At 40.1% G+C, this 19,861-nt stretch overlaps 1 protein-coding gene across 1 annotated transcript in view; it reads left to right on the plus strand.

Moving 5' to 3' along the window:
- The first annotated feature begins 2,089 nt into the window (after positions 1–2,089).
- The window catches only part of LOC149226468 (oxidoreductase bty37-like), a 55,327-nt gene continuing 37,555 nt past the window's right edge, over positions 2,090–19,861 (plus strand). The window contains exons 1-5 of the mRNA XM_089375294.1: positions 2,090–2,245; positions 2,333–2,480; positions 2,663–2,782; positions 3,178–3,221; positions 3,622–3,747. Of these exons, the coding sequence (XP_089231420.1) occupies positions 2,202–2,245; positions 2,333–2,480; positions 2,663–2,782; positions 3,178–3,221; positions 3,622–3,747 (482 nt within the window). The 5' untranslated portion in view covers positions 2,090–2,201. The remainder of the gene's footprint in view (positions 2,246–2,332; positions 2,481–2,662; positions 2,783–3,177; positions 3,222–3,621; positions 3,748–19,861) is intronic.

Raw genomic sequence — 19,861 nt, forward strand, 5'->3', positions numbered from 1 at the left:
CACCAGACAAGGTGATTCTTCTTGCAAATAACCCATGCCGCCCGAAGCAGCTGGTATATCATTAGGGAAACAACTTGTTCAAAAGCCCATAAATCCATAACATTAGAGGAAACCTCAACAAAAATTGCAAGTGTAAAGGCATCAAAGAAAGTAGAATACCATAGAGCACATACAGACTATCAGGGAAAATGGGTTGGGGTTCACAATTGACAATACTTGCCTGAAAAACGATCTAGGGTCCCTTAAAACTTTCCAAACTTCTCAATTTAGAAAAAACCATCCTAATATTCAAGCAATGACAGAGAACCAGGCTTGAGAGGAGGAAATTAGAGCTAATGAAAGGAGCATACCTGCACCGATTATTTGCCGACTTGGAGACGAGGATGCGCAAGAGCCACCTATCCACAATCGCTCTCGGAACTTGGAGGAGATGCTTACTCGCAACAGATGACCAAACAACAATTATGGAGCAAAACCTCGGAGTTGAGCTTGATAATCGAAACCCACACCTCCCAAAACACCTTACAACGTTCATTATCGACCAACTTGCTTTATGTTTCATTATTACACTGCCCTTGGCTCAGATCCCATCAAAACCACTATGCCAAGTCTCACCCCGATTGGCGAAAAATATCTTTATTTCAATTAAATGAGTAAACTCATCTTTTTCAATAACTTATATTTTGGCTTTCCAAAAATTTGAGTTTACTTTCTTAGATAAACAAATTTATTATCTTTATGCAAAAAAAATCCTTATGGATATTTTTCATTTATCTTTTTAACTTACTTGTTTTTCTTACTTTCTTTAAATCCAATTCCAATTTTTAACTAAACCTCTCTTTACAAATATATATTTGTTCTTGCTTTAAACATTTGAATATGGTAAATAAGGTTTGACATTACTTTCTTCCATGAAGAAGTTTACTATCTTTATGCAATAAAACTTTGTAAATATTTTCTAATTTATCTTTTTAATCACTTGTTTTCCTTATTTTCTTTATTCAACCTAATTACATAGTAATTTTTAGAATTAATATTTGATATTTACTCGTTTTTCTTATTTTCTTAGTTCAACCTAATTCTGCGTTACATTGAATTGTAATAATTTTTAGAATTGATGCTTGATATTTCCTTTATTTATAAGATAAGACCCACTTCCCCGAGTTTGTACATACTCCTCTAGTTTCAATCTTGTGTTATATTATATATCTTTTATATTAAACAAATTTATAAATTTTTTTTTTCTTTTAAACTTAATTTTATTTTAATAATTTATATTTTAAATTTAAATTAATTCTTTAAACAAATTCATAAAATTTATAATTTTTTTTTCTTTCTTTTAAACTTAATTTTATTTTAATAATTTACATTTTAAATTTAAATTAATTCTTTAAACTAAATTCCTTGCCCATAAAAAAATATTAACTTTATTGATTTAAATTAACCAATTAAAGGGAAAAAAACGAAATTCAAATCTCATAATATTTTAAAATCATAATTATAATGAGTACATCATAAAGTGTTTAAAATCACAATCATAATTACATTGAAACATTTATCAAAAAAACATTTACCTCAAATATGATTTAAAATTATTGTTGAAAAATATAAAGAGATGGAATATACAACGAGTAAGAAAGAAATTATTTAATGTTCACTAGGCTAATGTTAGTTTATGGGACAGATTGCTTTTTCTTCTGCTGGATGTATTCGGTCTTTTTTTGTGAAGCTTCACAATAAATGTTACTAACTTATCGACAAACCCCTCGCTAAATAGATGATCTCAAGAGCTAGCTGCCAACATATCTGGATAACTTTCCATATCATCTTTGAAAACGTTACATTCTAAAACAAAAATAAAATATTGATCTGTTTCCACTTTTCCTTAAAAAAAAAAAAAAAACAAAAAATACTTATTCTATCCTCCCTTTACCAACCACCTATATTAATGAAACTTTGACATCCATAAAACTAAAATTAACCTATAAAACTATATATTTTCCTACAGGTGTGCCATTATTTATGTTCAAAACCCTGTTTTAAACATGATTTTTAATAAATTTAATTTATAAATCGATTTCAACGCTGAGCGGCCGTCCTACCAGCGTCAACCGCTCTCGCCCTGCCAACTAGAATGATTAGGCAGGCCAAACCAACAACAATTAAGTGGGCTGTCAATTACGTCGCTCCCTGTCAATGCTATGTTTGTGGGCTCAGTTTTCATGAGATTTCAACAACAATCAAGGTTCCTAAATTTTTGTCCGGCATCTACAGATTGTGATTTAGAATCAGTCTGATTATCATCGTATTCCACATACATTTACTTTTGCAGGACAATGAGTTCAGTAGGCTCTCCCTCTGTTATGAAGAAATTGATTAGAATTGATGTCACTTCGGATACCATCTGCCCATGGTGCTTCGTTGGGAAGAAAAACTTGGAGAAAGCCATGGATGCTACCAAGGATCTCTACAACTTCGAGGTAAACAAAACATTCTTCTAATCCAGATCTTGCAATGTGGACATTTTCAATACATTGTTGTCCATTGATCCAGAATATCTGCAATCAGATTTCATAATTCATCAGTCTTATATGTATTGGGGTAGCCGTTTGATGGCTTTGAAATCATAGGAAACGTAACTTCGCTTGTTGTTTTGTGACAGGTGAAGTGGCATCCTTTCATGCTGGATCCTAGTCTTCCCAAGGAAGGTCTGGATAAGAATGAATTTCATAGAAAGAAATTTGGGTCACGTGCCCAAACTTTGATAAACACTGTAGACCAGGTAATTTTGTGTTCAAAATCCTTTCATTGTTAACCAATTTCGAAAAACTTTGCCCGGAAGGCGGAGTGTAAGAGTTTGGATTCACAAAACCTGCGGGGGAGAAATTGTTCACACAGAGGGTTTTTCATTTGCTTTTTGGCCTTTATATTTGTTGTTGGGCAGTTTTTCCATCGGCTTTTGAAGTGGAGTTGCAAATCCACGGGTGGAACTGCCAGTAAGTTTGACCTGCTGAGAGAGTTAAACTGAGGACCAAGTTAACTTTGCTGGGCAATGGGGCCAACTGCCAGGCCGAATTCCACCCAGGACAGCTTGGAAGACCCAACATTTGTTTCAACTAGGATGGTAAATTAGAACTTATTTATATATTCTACTCATAGGAAAAAATTGCTCTACAGGCTTTTCAGGGTGTGGGATATCGCTTTGGAAGTGGTGGTTTAATGTGAGTACTCTTTGCTCCAATTCCATTCTTGTCTTGGTCCGAACATGGGTTCTGCTTTAGTGGTTACTGAATAGAAATTGCCAAACAGCAACTGTAATTACAATTCCATGGAATCAATTCATTCCCTGCCTTTTTTTTTAAATTTTAAGCTAGCAAGGCTCAGGGATTCGCATCAATGTACCCATGCTTAGGTTTGCGTCGTCTGCTTACGAAGTTTCGATCATCACATTCCAATTCCATCTGCTTACTATTTTACACAGCATAGGTTTTAACACCAAAGCTGATGTACCCGCAAACAGTACTCTGCACTTACGAGGATTTTTATTTTTATTTATTTTTTATTTTTTCTTTTGTCTAGAATCGTGCTCTCAAGGTTGGAGTTATAATGCGTTTTGTGCAGAGGGAATACATTGGATAGTCACAGATTGATTGAGTTAGCTGGTCGTCAAGGATTGGATAAGCAGAATGCACTTGTGGATAGCCTTATGATTCAATGCTCGACACAGGAGAAGTACATTGGTGATAGGTAATTACCAGTGAGTTTTATGTTGAAATTTGCCAATTCATAGATTTAGGAATTGGTTTTGAGCTACCCAAAATTGGCGTCCTTACACAACTCCTCAATTGGTTGTTTAAATTATTTTTAATTGATGCAGGGAATTGGTTTTGAGCTACCCAATATTGGTGCAATTGAACTACCCCTCAATTATTAGTTTATTTTTTAATTTTTTGTTCTTTTAATAAGAGAAATAGGGTATGTATTAAAAGCTGAAAATCTACAGGCTTCCCCAGCTATACCTGTAGGCAGAAAAGGCTCGTAAAAACCATCACTCAAAATACTTGAGCATGTAATCCAATTTAACCCTGATCCTTCCTTGCTTTTTTGAATTTTTTGTTTTTAATGGTTAGAGACGTCGACAGATGGTGTTTCTTTTAAATTGTCTCGTCAGTTCAACTATTGTTAGGTCTTCCTCCCCAGCTGCATATTTCTTTTGTGGCTTCTTCTTTTAAGACAACTTTTGGACAAGTTAGCATTGCATGGTCAATATCCTGACAAAGTCTGCACCAATCTCTATTTATTCGTAGTCCAATGTTTAGGACCATTTCGTTCCATTCAAGGATGATACTGTTTGGTAATCCTTACTTGGATACAACTCTCCACATGATCTTGCGAATGAGAAAAATCCATCCTTTTCCTTTTGTCAAATCTGATAAATTTGCCCGGGGAGTTACAGATCTTCTTCATGACCCCCTCCTGCTAGAAGTTGATGGGTAGATTTAAAAGTCTTACCCAGGCAGGGTTCAAGGAGACTATCATGGCTGCTAGGTTGGATTCAGCGTACTAAGTGTCTAGAAGAGACCAACTCTACCCCAAAACCAAGGTCCTGTTAGTTTCAGTACTCGAGTTGCTTGGCAGTTGTTCTGATTCAGCATGGTGCACTTCAGCAGTTTCATGCCAACCTTGTGACACAGCTACCTAATCCCTTAAAGCCTCATTAAGGATATGGGGTACATAAATTTTGCTCTTTTGATTCAAATCAAAACTCTTTTCTGAGATCGTCATCACCTGCTACTTGTTGAGAGCTTTCAGGCGATATAAATTTCATTAAAAACAAAGTCTAGACTCTGGACCATCAAGATATGGTTATTTAAAGATTTTCATCCTTGGTGCCATGTTAGCATTACTATGCAACTGCTATGTGATATATGACATGGCACCCCAGGTCCACATGTCATCATGGCAGTGGTGTCTTGTCAACACTAGGGCCACTTGGCCCTGCCATGTCATCCACTAGCCCAAGGATTGATTATCATAAGTTTAAATTAAGTTAATATTTGTATAATGACTTAATGAATTTAAGTTCGTATAATTATCTTAATATAATATTAATATTAATATATTTAATTACCAAACTATTATTAGATTAACAATTTACCCACATGCAAAACTCTAAAGTATTACCCATGTGTAGAACTCTAAACTTTAAAGTACTAAAGGTTTCATCTGCCATTAGTGAAATCTGAAATTTACCAATGTAAAACCTAAAACCATGATGGAGTCAAACTTCTAACCTTTGAGCTCATTGGCAATTGGTGAAACTTAACATGTAAGTTGTAGAAATATTATCGGCCATCGACAAAATTTAACATGTCACTTTTACTTAATCAAATCTGTCAAACCCCCTAATGTGTCACCTTTAGAAACTTCATTAAATCCACCGAACCTTAGATAGTATTATCGACCGTAGGCAAAATTCGATGTGTCACCTTTAGAAACTTCACCAAACCCTCGATGGTATTATTGGTCATCAACAAAATTAACATTTTTTGTTTTACATAATCGGTTGCTGTTTATATTCCAAAAAAAGATTGGGGAGGCTAAGCTCCTGTATTACAAGGCATTATGCCCGGGAAGCAAAGTAAGGAAATATTACAGGGAAGACAAAATTCCTCTTTGCTTATATCATTCTTGACTTTTGGAAAACCTGAACAAGTATAGATTTTAATGAACTGAAATAACAAGAAACAGAATTTGCACGACATGCTTAGTCTATGTTTATATGACTGATTTGGTGGGCTGTAGATTCTTCAGGATTGCCATCAGCTTCTACATTCCTTAGATTTGAAGAGCTGGTGCTGGGAGCGTTTCTTTTTTTTATAATGAACTTCAGAATGTCGATGGACTCCTGGACATGGCTGCATCTGTTGGAGAGATCATTGAACTGCTCCTGAAGTGAAGAAACTCTGTGGAGAAAAAGATTGAGGTCGGCCTCATGCTTCTCCTTAGTGATCCGGGCATGGGTGTCGATTTTGGTGTCCAAAATCTTCTGATGAGCACAGATTTGTTCCAATTATGCTTGCAGATCAACGCAGTGGAGGCAGTCTTCACTTCTCGCCATTGTGGAAGGCCAAACTGTGTTCTCAGTGCGCTGAGAGGTTAGAGTGTTGCAATAATGCTGAACCAACGAGCCTGGGAAGAGGGAGCTTGGAGGAGGAATGATAGTGTAGAGAGAAGGGGAGCGATGGCTCGGAGTAGAGGAACTGCCGAGAGCAAATGACAGAAGGAGCGAATGCAGCCAGGGAGAAGAGGAGATGCGAAACTGAGAGAAGGAGAGTGCGGTTAAGTAGGCGGGCTCTGACGAGGGGTTAAGGGAGAATGGGGTGGAGATCACGGGAAAAAAACGAGAAGGATCACGGGAGAGGAGTGGGCGGAGCAGAGCAGCATGGGCGATGGGACAAAAAGGAGTTAGGCGGATCGTTTCCAGAGATTTGGTGAAGAAATCATAATGCTGGCGAATATCAAGGTGGATTTTAGCAGCGACCAGGACCTGAATCTTCTTGAGGACGCTGCGAGTGTCAGTGTCAGTTGATTTGCTGCGGGCCGTTCTGAGCATTGATATGTTTCTGATCATGGCAGATATTGTTGGGATTCGATTGAGTTGCATAGGAGATTGCCTATGGATCTGTTACAAGTTCTATTGGCACAAGTGTCAGCCTCCTTGTTGAGAGTTCGGAAGACATGGAAGAAGCGGAGACCTGTCATTTGTTGTGCGAGAGCTTGACACCGATTTATAGTTTGTTGCAGGAGCACATTGGAGGCATTTTGGTTGTGAACCATTAGACTAATGATGGCGGCCGAGTCTCCAAGGACCATTGCAGTGTTTATGCCAAGTTTTTGAAGCTGGACGAGCCCTTGGTATAGTGCGAGAGCTTCAGCCCTGTTGTTGGAGAGGGGGCCTAACCCCCATTCATAAGTCATTTTGATATCTCCGTTGGCATTGTAGATGATTCCACCAGCCCCTGCTGTTCCAGGATTAGATTTGGAGGCCCCATCGAAGAAGAGATAGTAGGTGTTGCTGTTTCTGAGCCAAGTTGAGAACTCCTCATATTTCAATCTTACTTTCCAACTGTGATTAGAGTTGTTGAGCTGGTTGCTGATGTTACTCCGGCTTTGGTTGCTGTTACTTTTATCCAACAAATAGCCTATGAAATTCCTTTCTTCAACACAGAGGTCAGCGATGTCAATTTTCTTTTGACTTTTGACTGAGATGGTTTCCAAAGTAAGACTCCTTGCCTTGTTACATAATTTCCTTGTGATGGTTTCTTTGTCTTTGAAGACCATGCGGTTTCTTGCCAACCATATGTTCCATAGAAGAGAATAGGGAAGAGCATCCCAAACTCTTTTGGCAATATTGTTCTTCTTTTGTTGCCACGGATAGTTCTTCTTCCAAAGGTGCAGAACTTCTCCAATAGAGTTATGGGGGTTCCAGGAGAGATGGGCATTGAAAGAGATTTCTTTCCAACAGGCGGTGGCAAAGGGGCAGGCGATGAAGAGGTGCTGGATGGTTTCTTCAGCAGCTTGGCAGTTTGGGCAACGGGAAGGACCAATTATGCCTCGCTTTTGCAAGTTGTCAGAAGTGAGAATTTTCCCTTTTAGGAGAGCCCAAATGAAGAATTTTATTTTTGGGATGGCCTCTGATTTCCAGACGATTTTCCAATGCGACCAAATGGGCATGGGGTATTCACTGCTACAGATATACTGATGGGAAGCTTTGATTGTGTAATTGGAACCTGAAGGATCCCAACGGAAGCCATCAATGCCATTTTTTTTAATTGGAGCTATGCTATGAAGGTGGGCTTGGAGATTAGCAAAACTCGCTTTGAGGTCTATGGGTATGGCTGGAAAGGTCCATCCTGTCCAAATCTGAGATTGGGTATCCCACTGAGAAATCTGATCCAAGTAATGAAGCCCTATGTTGTCAAAGAAGGAGAGAATTTGATCAGTTCCAGGTTGGCTGCTGTCCCATTATTCTATCTGCTCTGATTTTGATGTTGGTGCCGCCCTTGGGAACTTTGGAAATGTTTTGGGCAAGGAAGGGGATTGCTTTCTTGCACAACCTCCAGATTTTAGAGCAAACTCTGTTAGGGATATCGTAATCCAAGAGGTGCTGTCTTGGATAGTTTAGATATTTGGCTTCCAACACACTTTTCCACCAAGCAGAATGGCCGCTAATGAATCTCCAAACGATCTTGCCACCAAAAGCCAGATTTAGGAGCTTGGGAGATCTGATTCCTAGGCCTCCACGATCCTGGGTTTGAATGACCTGCTTCCAACTTACAAGATTGAACTTCTTTTTTTCATTTTTCCCCCTTGCCAAAGGAAATGACGGAGGATGACTTCCATTTTGTGATGAAAAATGGCAGGAGCTTGCAGAAGCGTGAATTGGTATAAGGGTAATGAAGAAAGACCTATTTTCAGGAGAACTAGGCGGCTTGCTGGATTGAGCCAAGTGGAACCCCATTGCTGCACTTTCCTTTTCATTTTATCTATGATAGTATCCCATACTTCAGCTTTCAGAGGACCAGCACTCACTGGCATGCCCAGATAAGTGAAATGCCCCCAGTCTAATTTGCAAGGGACCCCAAAAGTGCTGGCGATGTTATGGAGGACTTGAGCGGAAGTGTTCCAACCATAGATGCAACTTTTGAGTTGATTGACCATACCTCCTGAGTAGCTCATGTATTTGTCTAAGAGGGCTTTGAAATGACGGGCTATTATATTGGAGGCTCCTCCAATTAACAAAGTATCATCAACAAATTGAGAGTGGTTTATGTTTTTAATTCCATTCCCAAATTTAATACCTGTGATAAGACCGACACGCCGATTGTGGTCCAAGGCTTTACTGAAAGACTCAGCCATCAAGATGAACAGGTAAGGGGAAAGGGGACAGCCTTGTAACAAAATTAACATTTTTACTTGGTAAAAGCCCTATGAATTCTCCCTATAACTGATGGCATAGATTTTTGCAAGCTTTGCAACAAATCTAAGAGAAGTTGCATTAGATATCAAAGATGATTATCCCTATTGAAGAAATTTTTCAAATTTATGATCAACATTCTCTGTATTGAGTTCAAATGGTTGTAGATTGGGTAAAAATTCTTGCCCATAGTTCCCTTCTCCTTCATATATGAGAAATTCATGAATATAAGTGATTATAAGCATGCATATATTCTCATATACATAATGCACTAAGGAAAATTTCTCTCTTGGAATGGGTTATTACCAAAATTTATCACATTTACTTAAAGTAAATAAGATTTCTTACCAGCATTGACTAACCCTAAAATTTATGCACATTGTATTGAACAAATTTCATATACATTCTGATACCACTGTTGTAAACAAACAATGTTCTGTTTACACTTAAAATCTAAAATACACAGATGTATTGTAAATAATATATATTGATAAAATAACTGAATTGTTTGAATGTTACAATGAGGGCTTTGCTTATATACTAGGCAAGGTGCCTCTTCACAAATAGTCATGTCCTTTGGGTCATGCCTCTTCATTAACTAATTATTATTTAATATGTATTTATGTTTGTTACATTGCTGTTTATCTCGGGGAAAGCACTTGACCACATCATTGAACCTTTTGTTGAACTCAACCATCATTTTGTTTTCACTTTTCTTAATTCCATTCAATGCTGCCAAGAGGTGGCGATCATCTTTCTTTTCTTTTTTTTTGTAAGTCAGTAACAGTATATTAATTCACAAAATTACATAAAATACATAGGTCAAAATGACCCAATAGACCATTCCGCTTTCCACTTGGTCGATCAAAAGTTGAACTGAAAACTAAATGAAACCTGGCCTGCACACTGGGAAGACAGGCCTGACCAAGACACAGACAAAATAGACTAACTAAACTTTCCATTTAGTGTGATAGACTAGAAGGGGCCAGCCACGCAGGGCTGCCTAACTCTAAAAACATACCAAAAGAGTGACTATAAAGACCTGAGACCCAGAAACATGGACTAGCCAAGAAGTCTTCAAAGGCTGGCTGGCGTAGAGCAGAGTACTCAAACCAACCTACAGCTCAAGTTCCACGTAGTCTTTGAAGGTGGCACTAGGGCCAGCTGCTGCCTTAACCTGTTCATAATTCGGGGCTTTCTGGGCCTTCTGGTAATGCTCCACCGGGGCTTTGATAACTTCCGCTGGAATATCAATAGCGATGTTCATACCTCGTTGGACAGAGAGTTTAAAAAGCCTGGTGAAGGCCCTCAGATCCTCTGCCAGTAATTTGATTTCTTTTGTGAGCGACTTCATGCATATTTCCAGAGCGTCAAGTCTGGCCGAGTTTTTAGCCGAAGCCAGCGTTGTTGTGTAGTAAGCTTCTTTCATGGCTTCCCCCTGCTTGACCAACGCTTTGGCTAGCATGGTTTTCATGCGCCATGCCTCACTCTGTGTCCTGACAAACTGCGTGGCTCTAGTGGCCTGGGTTCCTGGATCTGCAATCCACTCAATTTCCTCCTCAATTGATTGCATTTCTAGTTTCTCTTGCTCCTCATTAACTTCGGCTTCCAACTCATCGATTAACTTCTTCCCTCTGGCTGAGACTTGCGTTTCATAAGCCTCCCTTGCTCTTTTCAGCTCTCTGGTGGCTGATTCATTGCGACAACCCCTAGTTGACATCGTGCTGTTGTGGGTGAAGGAGGTTGATGGAGACTCTTCAGAGAACCAGACAAAGAAACAAGCAGAGCGCTCAGGACAAAGAGTCGGGCGAGGAGCAAAATATGTGGGAGCTTTTAGGCGAGACGCTATAGTTATAGTGGATGAATGAGTGCATAGGTTGAGTAAGGCTTGCATATATCTCCGATTCTGGCTGAGTTACTTCTCTTTCTTTTTCGGCGAGCCTGCCCCTCCCTACGAAGCGAAGCAGCGGATTTGTCTTGCTTGAGGTTTCTTGTCATAGGACATGTGTCACCCTCTGAACGTAGATTTCTCTGACAATCATTCTTCTGTAGGATTTCCTTCATCTTCCACTACAGGTGATGGTGTTTTCCCTCCCCCATCCATATCAGGGTATTATGATCCCGGAAGTGAGCTTTAAAGGCTGTCTTCATTCGCTATTAAGGTGTGTCCTGTCGTACTACTGCACCCCTCCTCCCTATAACGAATGTTTTGTCTCGAAAGAAGTAAACACTTATCCCAAAGTTCTGTGCATGTGACATCATGCCAACAGGTGTCCGGGTAAGTACTGTGGTGATCAATCCCGTAGTTGGCCAGACAATCAGCCACCACATTTGCCGTTCTTCTTACCACTTGCAGAATGATTCCGTCCAGGCTTGAGAGGTGCTCTGCTATGAGCTCTGTGACCTTGGCCAACCTCCAATGCCTCGTCACCTTACCCGATTTCCATCCCATCTGCATTTTCCTTGTGGCATTGATAGCCAAAAGAGAATCCCCTTCCACCATTGTAGCTCCTGTTCCCAGGCGAATTAGTATTCGGAGCCCTTGTTCTAAAGCTGCGAATTCCATCTCATTGTTGGTTCCTTCTCCCAAAGATTGACTGTAAATATGTTGAATTTCCCCTTTGTAATCTCTAAGGACACCTCCTATACCTGCTGGTCCAAGATTACCTCGAGAAGCCCCATCGAAGTTGAGTTTGTGAAAGCCGGTTGGTGGTGGAAGCCAGACATTCAAGGAGGGGCCTTGCTGTTGACGCGTTTTAGATGGGCTAGAGATAGTGCCTGCTCCAATTCCAAATGCCTGTAGAATTTGTAAGTCAGTCACTGAGAAATCCTTGTTCTGTTCTGCTTTCCATCTGATAAGAGCCGTTTCCCTTATGTTTTGTAGTATGGTGGCTTTGATAAACTCTATGGTTTTAGCTTCATTTTGAAACACTCTTCTGTTTCGTTCTTTCTAGACCGACCACAGTATGAACCCAGGAACTAGTTTCCATAATGTATTGACTGTTTGGGATTTGGAAAAATTGCTTTGCCAATTCACTATGCTTTCTTGTATTGAGTCTCTGTCCCTGTCCGAGCTTTTGAATATGGTTTCCATCCAGTTCCATAGGCTTTTTGTCCAGCAGCAAATATTGAGGAGGTGATTCATGGATTCCTCCTCATTGTCACATAGGGAGCAACGTGAGGACCCTATGAACCCTTTCTTTCGAAGGTTCTCCCATGTAAGAGTTCTTCTATGCATTAAGAGCCAAAGAAAGGTTTTAATCTTCGGCCATAGTTCAACATCCATACTCTGTTATACCAATTGACTTTTTCCCCTTGGTCTCTTTCTTCGATACAACCTCTTGCTTCTTTGAGGGAGAAATTACCCCCCTCGAGCTTGCCCCAACGCAGTTGATCTGCATCATGAGCATTTCTTATTTTCCTTTTAGTTAGCTCTATTTGCAGCGCCCTCATACTGTTGTCCTCCTCTTCTGGTTGTAATGTGTCGTTGAAAATCCATTGTTTCCAAGCTTGATTAGAATTGTTAGGCTTCCAGTAATGATCCACGGTTATCTTCCCTAGTTCCTGGTATCTTCTCTGAATGGTGAGGAAATCTGGGCTTTCAAGCCTAGGTAATTGCTGCCAAGCATCCTCCCAGAACAGAGCAGTTTGTCCATTACGGACTTCCCAAAAACTCTGTTCCTGAATTATGCCTCGATTATTTCTAGCAAGATTCCAGATTGGAGATCCGTTTGGCGGTTCCTGCATCCTGATCAGATTTTGAGGGCTATATTGAACTGCATACTTAGCTTTCCAATGTTTGGCCCAGGGTATGTTCAGTTCTTTAACCCATCTCCACCATAACTTAGCTCCACAAGCTCGGTTGACAGTGTAAGGGTCCTGAAGATTTAACCCACCCAGGTGTTTGGGTTTGCAGATTTTGTCCCAAGCCATTAAAGACCACTTCTGTTTAACTGAGTTACCCGACCATAGAAAAGCTTTCTGGATGAGTCGAATTTTCTGGAGAACACCTTTAGGTGCCGGGAGAATAGATAGCATGAATTGAGGAATAGCTTGGAGGACAGATTTGGTGAGGACTAGGCAGCCTGCAAAGTTAAGGGTTCTATGAGTCCAATGCTGACAACGCTTCTCTAGCTTAGCGAGCATTTTTTCCCAATGAATTTTTTGCCAGGGTTTGTCAGTCAGTGGAATGCCTAGGTATCTGGAAGGGAGGTTACATCTCTTGAATCCGAGGACATTAGAGAGGTTTTTTTGAACTGCAAGGTGTGTGTTAAAAAAGAATATGGAAGATTTAGCTAGATTGAGTTCCATACCTGAAGCAAGGCTGAAAAGATTGAGAATGCTTTTGAAACCGAGAGCTTCTTTGACTGAAGGTGTGCCATGCAACATTGTATCATTGACAAACTGCTGATGAGTGGCTGCAGGGCATGAGGGCAGGGGTTGAAGTCCCTGGATTAATCAATCCTCTTTAGCCTTTCTGATAAGCCGGCTTAGGCCTTCCATTAGAATTACAAACAGGAAGGGGGACAGGGGATCCCCTTGCCTTATACCTCGCGAAGGAGTAAATTGGGCTGTGGGAGCTCCGTTAACCAGAATTGAAAATCTGGTAGACTTAATCAGGGCTAGGATCCAAATTATCCACTTCTTCGCAAAGCCAAAGGCAGTTAGAATAGCTTCCAAGTAGTTCCAACTGACTTTATCATAGGCCTTCGAAAGATCCAGCTGCATAAGCATGCCAACTTTTTTCTGAGTTTGGAGAGTATGAATCATCTCTTGAGCTAGCAATATGTTATCCATAATCTGTCTCCCTTCTACATAACCAGATTGTTCTTCCGAGATGATCCTTGGAAGAATTGTCTTTAATCTGTTAGCTATGACTTTAGATATAATCTTGTACAGAACATTACACAAAGCAATTGGTCGAAATTTCGACGGAGTGTTTGCTTCCTCCTCCTTTGGTATAAGGGTTATGAACGTAGAGTTGAGGGATTTTAGGATGGAAGAGGAGCGTCGGGAATCCTCCACCACTTCCCAAACTTCTGTTTTGATTATTTCCCAACAGGCTTTGTAAAAGTCGATGGTGAAACCATCCGGCCCTGGCGCCTTACCATTGGGCATATCTTTTACTGCTTCTTCCACTTCTTCCAAGGTGATTGCTCGATTTAAAGCCTTGTTTTGATCCTCTGTGATAAGCTTGGGAATAGAAGTCATTAGATCCCTTATAGCTTCCTCTCTATCAATGTTGGGTTCCACATCAATTTGGCTAAAATGGTTTATGAGAAGGGCTGATATTTCATGATGAGTTTACAGTTGCACAGAGGTCCCCTGATCATCCTTTATTCTTAATATCTTATTAGCACTTCTGTGATCAATGGCAGATCTGTGAAAGAATTTTGTGTTCTTTTCACCCTCAAGCCACTGAATTCTAGATTTCTGCTTCCATAGAGTTTCCTCCTGTTGACATCGGGTTTGCCAATCCTGCATGAGTTTTTGTTCCGTGTTCATTGTTTCTTGATTGATATTCCCCTAGATCCATTCCTTGTGAATCTGTTCCAATTGCTCCTCCAACACCTTCTTTTCTTTAAATATGTTGCCGAAGACTTCTTGATTCCAGGATTTTAACCTGGTTTTGATGTGTTTAAGTCTAGCTTGGAGAATGTACATTTTAGTGTCTCTTATACCTATCAGTTCACTCCACCATTGTTTTATTTTCGACGTGAACTCTGGATGACTGAGCCAAAACTTTTCAAATCTGAAGGATTTATTCCTTGGTGTACCCAGGATAGCCGCATTCATTATTATGGGCCAGTGGTCCGACCCTCCACTAGGTAGTATGTCCGAATCCACAGTAATCCCTTCCAGAAGGATGGTTTCAGTAACTAGGAACCTGTCTAGTCTAGAGGCGATTTGCCTATCACCCCCTCTTTTATTGTTCCAAGTGAAAGCTCCGCTCTTGGGGAAGATGTCTACCAACTTGGCAGATTTTATAAAGTCCTGGAAAGCTTCGGTATCCCGGTTGAGCGTTCTGATGCCTCCTTTTTTTTCATAAGCGAAGTGATCATATTAAAATCTCCTCCAAAGATAGCTTTTGCTAGGGGATATCTCTGCTGCAAGTTGGATAGACCTCTAAGCAATAGCAATTTTTCCTCTAGTTTTTGAAGGCCATAGACATTTGTACATAGATAGGTGTCAGGATTGCCTACCAATTGGATTTCCACTGAGAGGTGAGATCTGGCAGCTTCAGAAGATATAAGCTGGATAACCTGTGGATCCCAAAGAATGGCCAAGCCCCCTATCCATCCATTGCTTGCTGTTTCTAGGCATTCCATTCTTTTGCCCAATTTTTTACTGATGTTCTCCATTATTTTGTTGGAGCATTTAGTTTCTTGCACAAAAATCATATCTCGTTGTTCCTTTTTGACTTTTTTCTTTAATAACTGCTGCTTCTTTAGGCTATTTATCCCTCTAGCATTCCATGAAAGTACTTTCATAATTAACAAATTTTTAGGAGGTTAGTGTAAACGCCTCAAGGGCTTTCATCTTACCTGAGTTTAAGAGCATTTGACCAAGCTCTTGTAATGCTTCATTGTTTGTTCTTCGTCTTATTTGTTTCCGGTGTTTTGGGTTTGTTGTAGTTTGATGCAACCCCTGAGCTCTCACCCCTAGACCTTTTGCTGTTCCCAAGTTTTTTCTCTGCATGTCCATCTTTGCTTGTTGTCTTCCTATGAATAATGTGTTGATTCTGTTCACCTCCTCTTCCGATATGTGTTCAATGCCTTTCTTTTTCCATTGTTCTACCATGTTAGGTAGGTCCATTCCTTCCTGTTCCAGAATGTCGCTTAGTTCCATATCCTCGAGTCCCATTTCACTCGCCATCATTTCTGAATCCTCTTCGAGTCCTTCTGTTGGTCCCGAAGCCATTGGGATGTTGTTTGATGGATTGGAAATGGGCTCTTGTGTCCCTGGTGTGGTTGTAGTTTTGCTTTCTCGCAATGGCTTATGCTCTTGAGTGGTATCCTCTAGTTCCGTCTCTGATTCCAATACCTCAAAAGCATTGCCTGTGCTTTTGAAGGAGGTACCTGCTTTGTTTTGTTGTCTTTTGTTTGCTCGCTGTCTAGCATGAGGTTGAATAAAAGCTTCCTTATTCTTAACCCTCGTATTTTCCTTTGGTTTCTCCATCGTTCTATTCATTAGGCATTCTCTGATCAGATGTCCATATTCATGAAATTTTCTGCAACGAAATGGGATTTGCTCATAGTCTATAGCTTGAAAATACACTACATCTCTGTATTCCAACCATAGACCCTAATGCAGAGCTCCCGAAACATCCATCTCGACACAAATCCTAGCATAGGAGGTGTATCTCTTCTGTAATGTTGCCTCTGAGGCTTTGATGAAGGTGCCTAACTTATTTCCTATCTGTTCAAGTGCTGCCTGTCCCCAATAGTCAATTGGTAGAGAAAACAAGCGAATCCAGACCGGTACCTGTTTGAAGGTTTCATGTTCTAGTGTGAAGTTGGGCTTCCAAGGTCTGATGTATAGCCCTGATGAGGTGAAGAAATAAGGGCCTCCATCAAAGATACGATCCTTGTCATCCAGATTGGTGAATACCATTGTGAAGAATCCTTTGGTTCCTACCCTTTGGGTTTCCATTGCTGCTTGATCCACAAGCACAGGGCTCATTCTGTTGGCCAGAAACCCATAAACTTGCAGATCATTGCATGTTCTGCCATGTGTTCTCGGTATGCCTATAGTTTCGGGTCAGAGATTATTACTTGTAGGGTTTCAGTTGCTTTAGGCTTGCATGGTCCCTTGGTCTCTTTCTTTCTGGCTTTCGTAGCTGTTCCTTCTTGTCCTGCCTTATCTAGGTTTGAATCCTCCTTTTTCCTTGATGGTTCATCCTCAAGCTCCTTTTCTTGTGATAGTTGTTCTGGGGTATGGTTTTTCCTGTCTCTGTCAACTATGTTGTTGCTGCTTGTGACTTCTTTTTGTTTCTGGGCATCTTTGCCCTCACTTTTCAACTTTCCTTTATTGGTTAGATCCTCCTTTCCTGTCTTCTTAGAGCCTGAGATTTGCACCCCGTCCAGTGCAGTTTTATCCTTGTGCATCATTACCTGTTTATAAGATGGGGTCCCGTTGGACCCCGCGTTCTTCATCTGTTGGGTCAAAACCTGCCCTCTTCTACGAAGCTCTGCCGCTCTGGCACTATCTTCCTCCAGATTGGTACTATGACTTCAGCTTGAACAGGTATTCTTCAAACCCTAGCCGCCATTGATCCTCCTCGAGAGCTCACCTCCAGAAAAAACTCTAAAAATCGGCGATCATCTTTCTTTTCACCCCACTTGGTGTTGAAAGCAATTATTATATCATTGCGAGTTGTGAAAGTGTTTGCATTATGTTCCAAGAACTAATCCATGGCATCCTCCTCCAATGAAAGTCAAATAACTTGATCCTTACATCTTCATGGTTGAATTTTTTTCCGCTATACCACTTGGCCACACAAATGTTGAAATTCCTTATATGTGTCTTGGAACTTATGGCATTATTGCCTTGGAAAGTAGGCAATTTCTCAATGGCCTTGTTGGGCAAGGCATGAGGATAACCTCAGATGTTAGAAAAATCAACAAGATTGTATACATCATCCATTTCTAAGACTACCTGGTCAAAGTTAGCTTCAAACAAGAGAAGGATGTCAGAAAGTGCTTCTTGTCCAGGATTAGCAAAGAACCTACTAGAAGAGAGCTTGTTTAACCTCTTCGTATAAGCCCTTTTAGGTTCAAGGATGGGGTTAAGCAAGCTACTTGGACGTCTCCTAGTAGAATAACTTGCAGTGTTTAGATCTAGTGGAGTCGCCCCTTGGACACAAACCAGCTTCTAAAACCAAATCAAGGAAGAATTTCATATTGCGGGTCTAAACAGACTTATCCCCGGCAACGACGCCAAAAATGTTTCTGCCTTATTCCACACCTAGGATTATCATGGAGAAAGTCTTTAACTCCACTTGGTGTGGCCTTGGGGGCAAGTTTCAAGTTGAGGCTGTCACTCAATTCTCAACTCCTCCGTCTAGGCTTACTCCTAGCGAAGCGAAGGGGGGAGGACCCTAAAGTTGTCTAAGGTTCAGCTAGCTTCAAGCTAGCAAGTTAGTTTTCCTAGTAGTTAATTTCAAAATTGATACACTTCAAGATATGACATCCTGATAAATGTACAAGTTCAATGAACACATAAATAAATATAGATTCACAAGTATTGAGATGAGACCAGTGCCAAGGAGTAGATGCTTGCTAAAGATTCCAAGTAAAGATACAACTTTGCAAAACAACTTGGAAAGTAAACCAAAAGCCACAAGATAGATGCTTTCAAAGATAATGCTGGCAAGTAACAATTTTAGCAAATCCAAAAAAGGAAACAAGTGCTCATCAAGTTAATAGAAATATTTGAATGATAAATAGGATGCTCGCGAATCAATATGATCTATCCAAGTTGAAAACCCAATTCCAAATATGAACACTTGAAACCAAACCTAGATTATGCTACCTTGAAATGTACTTGCTTTGTGATGAGTGATGAGATGATCTTGGTTAATTCTAGTTTGAGTTAGGTCACTTGGAATTAGATTGATTCCAGGTTACAATATGCAAATTTAATAAGTCTCAATTCAGCTTTCCCTTCCGTCCTTATCCTCGCTGCATTAAGGAAAGATGCAAGGAGGTCCAAAGGAGGAAGCTAAAGCTCCGTGTGCTCCCCGGATTCTCACATGCAACCCACTTGCAAGTAGATCCAATGTTGGGTGATCCAACCTGATTTAGCAAGTAAAATGTTTACCATTCCCCCAATCCCAGAATAATAAGACATAAGAGGGAGAGGATCCCTAACTTAAACTACTTCAACCAACTTATGTTGGAGATAATTTTTAATTAGTGCAATTATGGACTAGCTATGAAAAGAAATGCTTTGCAATGACAATTAAAAGCAAAACTAACTAATGATGTTACAAGAGCAATGTAAAAGTCAAGTTAAAGTATAATATGCAAAAAAGGAGAGACAATTGCAATGAAGGAGAGACAATTGCAGTAAGACAATTAGCTCATAAAATATATCAAGATCAACTAGAGATTAGGTTGCATGTCACGTGAAATGAGACGAGAATTAGCAAGAGTAAATTTGCATGTTAAGTAAAGAACATGAAAATAAAACCATGAAAGGGAACTTATTTATAATCTAAGTCACTTAAGCAAATTAAAGCAGCCAAACAATGAACCACTCAATCAATCATGCAAAAGACACCTTCCCCAATTGGGGAAAATGGATGCCAAGGGGAGAAATCACCAAGCTACCTAAAGAAAGATCGACTTTTTACTAAGGTTAGGCCCCTTTTGATTGAATAAGGGATGTAGGAGACTCTTTTGAAAAGGTTTACAAATGCTTCCCTTGAAGGGAACAAGAGACCTCTTCCAAATCTTGTTACAATAATGGGTACAAACTCTCACACCCAAAACTACAATGAGCTGAGTGAAATTACAAGTGTTTACAAGGAAACCCAATAACAAAGCAAATTTCAAAGAGATGTGGTGTTACAATGAGAAGAGGTGAAAACCCTTTAAAGCTGCTGGTTGAAGGTGTATGCGATCAGGTTGACAAGATGCCCCCTTTTTCTTTGTAAGCAAGCCAAAACAACTCTGCCTCAAGAAGCAATGAGAGTCCAACAGGGTTCGAATCTCTGCTCCAAGAGGGAGTTGGAGTCTGCTAAAAATCAACTCCAAAAACTCTGTTTAATGGGACTGAAGTCTGGTCAAAGAGACTAAAAAAAATCAGTCCTATGGACTGTCAAGAATACCCCTTTGCTGCCCAAGCTCTCTGCAAAAATTAGTCCTGAATTAGTAC

The sequence above is a fragment of the Pinus tabuliformis genome, chromosome J (genome assembly GCF_031772625.1).
Source record: "Pinus tabuliformis cultivar Carrire ecotype Pingquan chromosome J, CPIR1, whole genome shotgun sequence".
Taxonomy (NCBI): Eukaryota; Viridiplantae; Streptophyta; class Pinopsida; order Pinales; family Pinaceae; genus Pinus; species Pinus tabuliformis.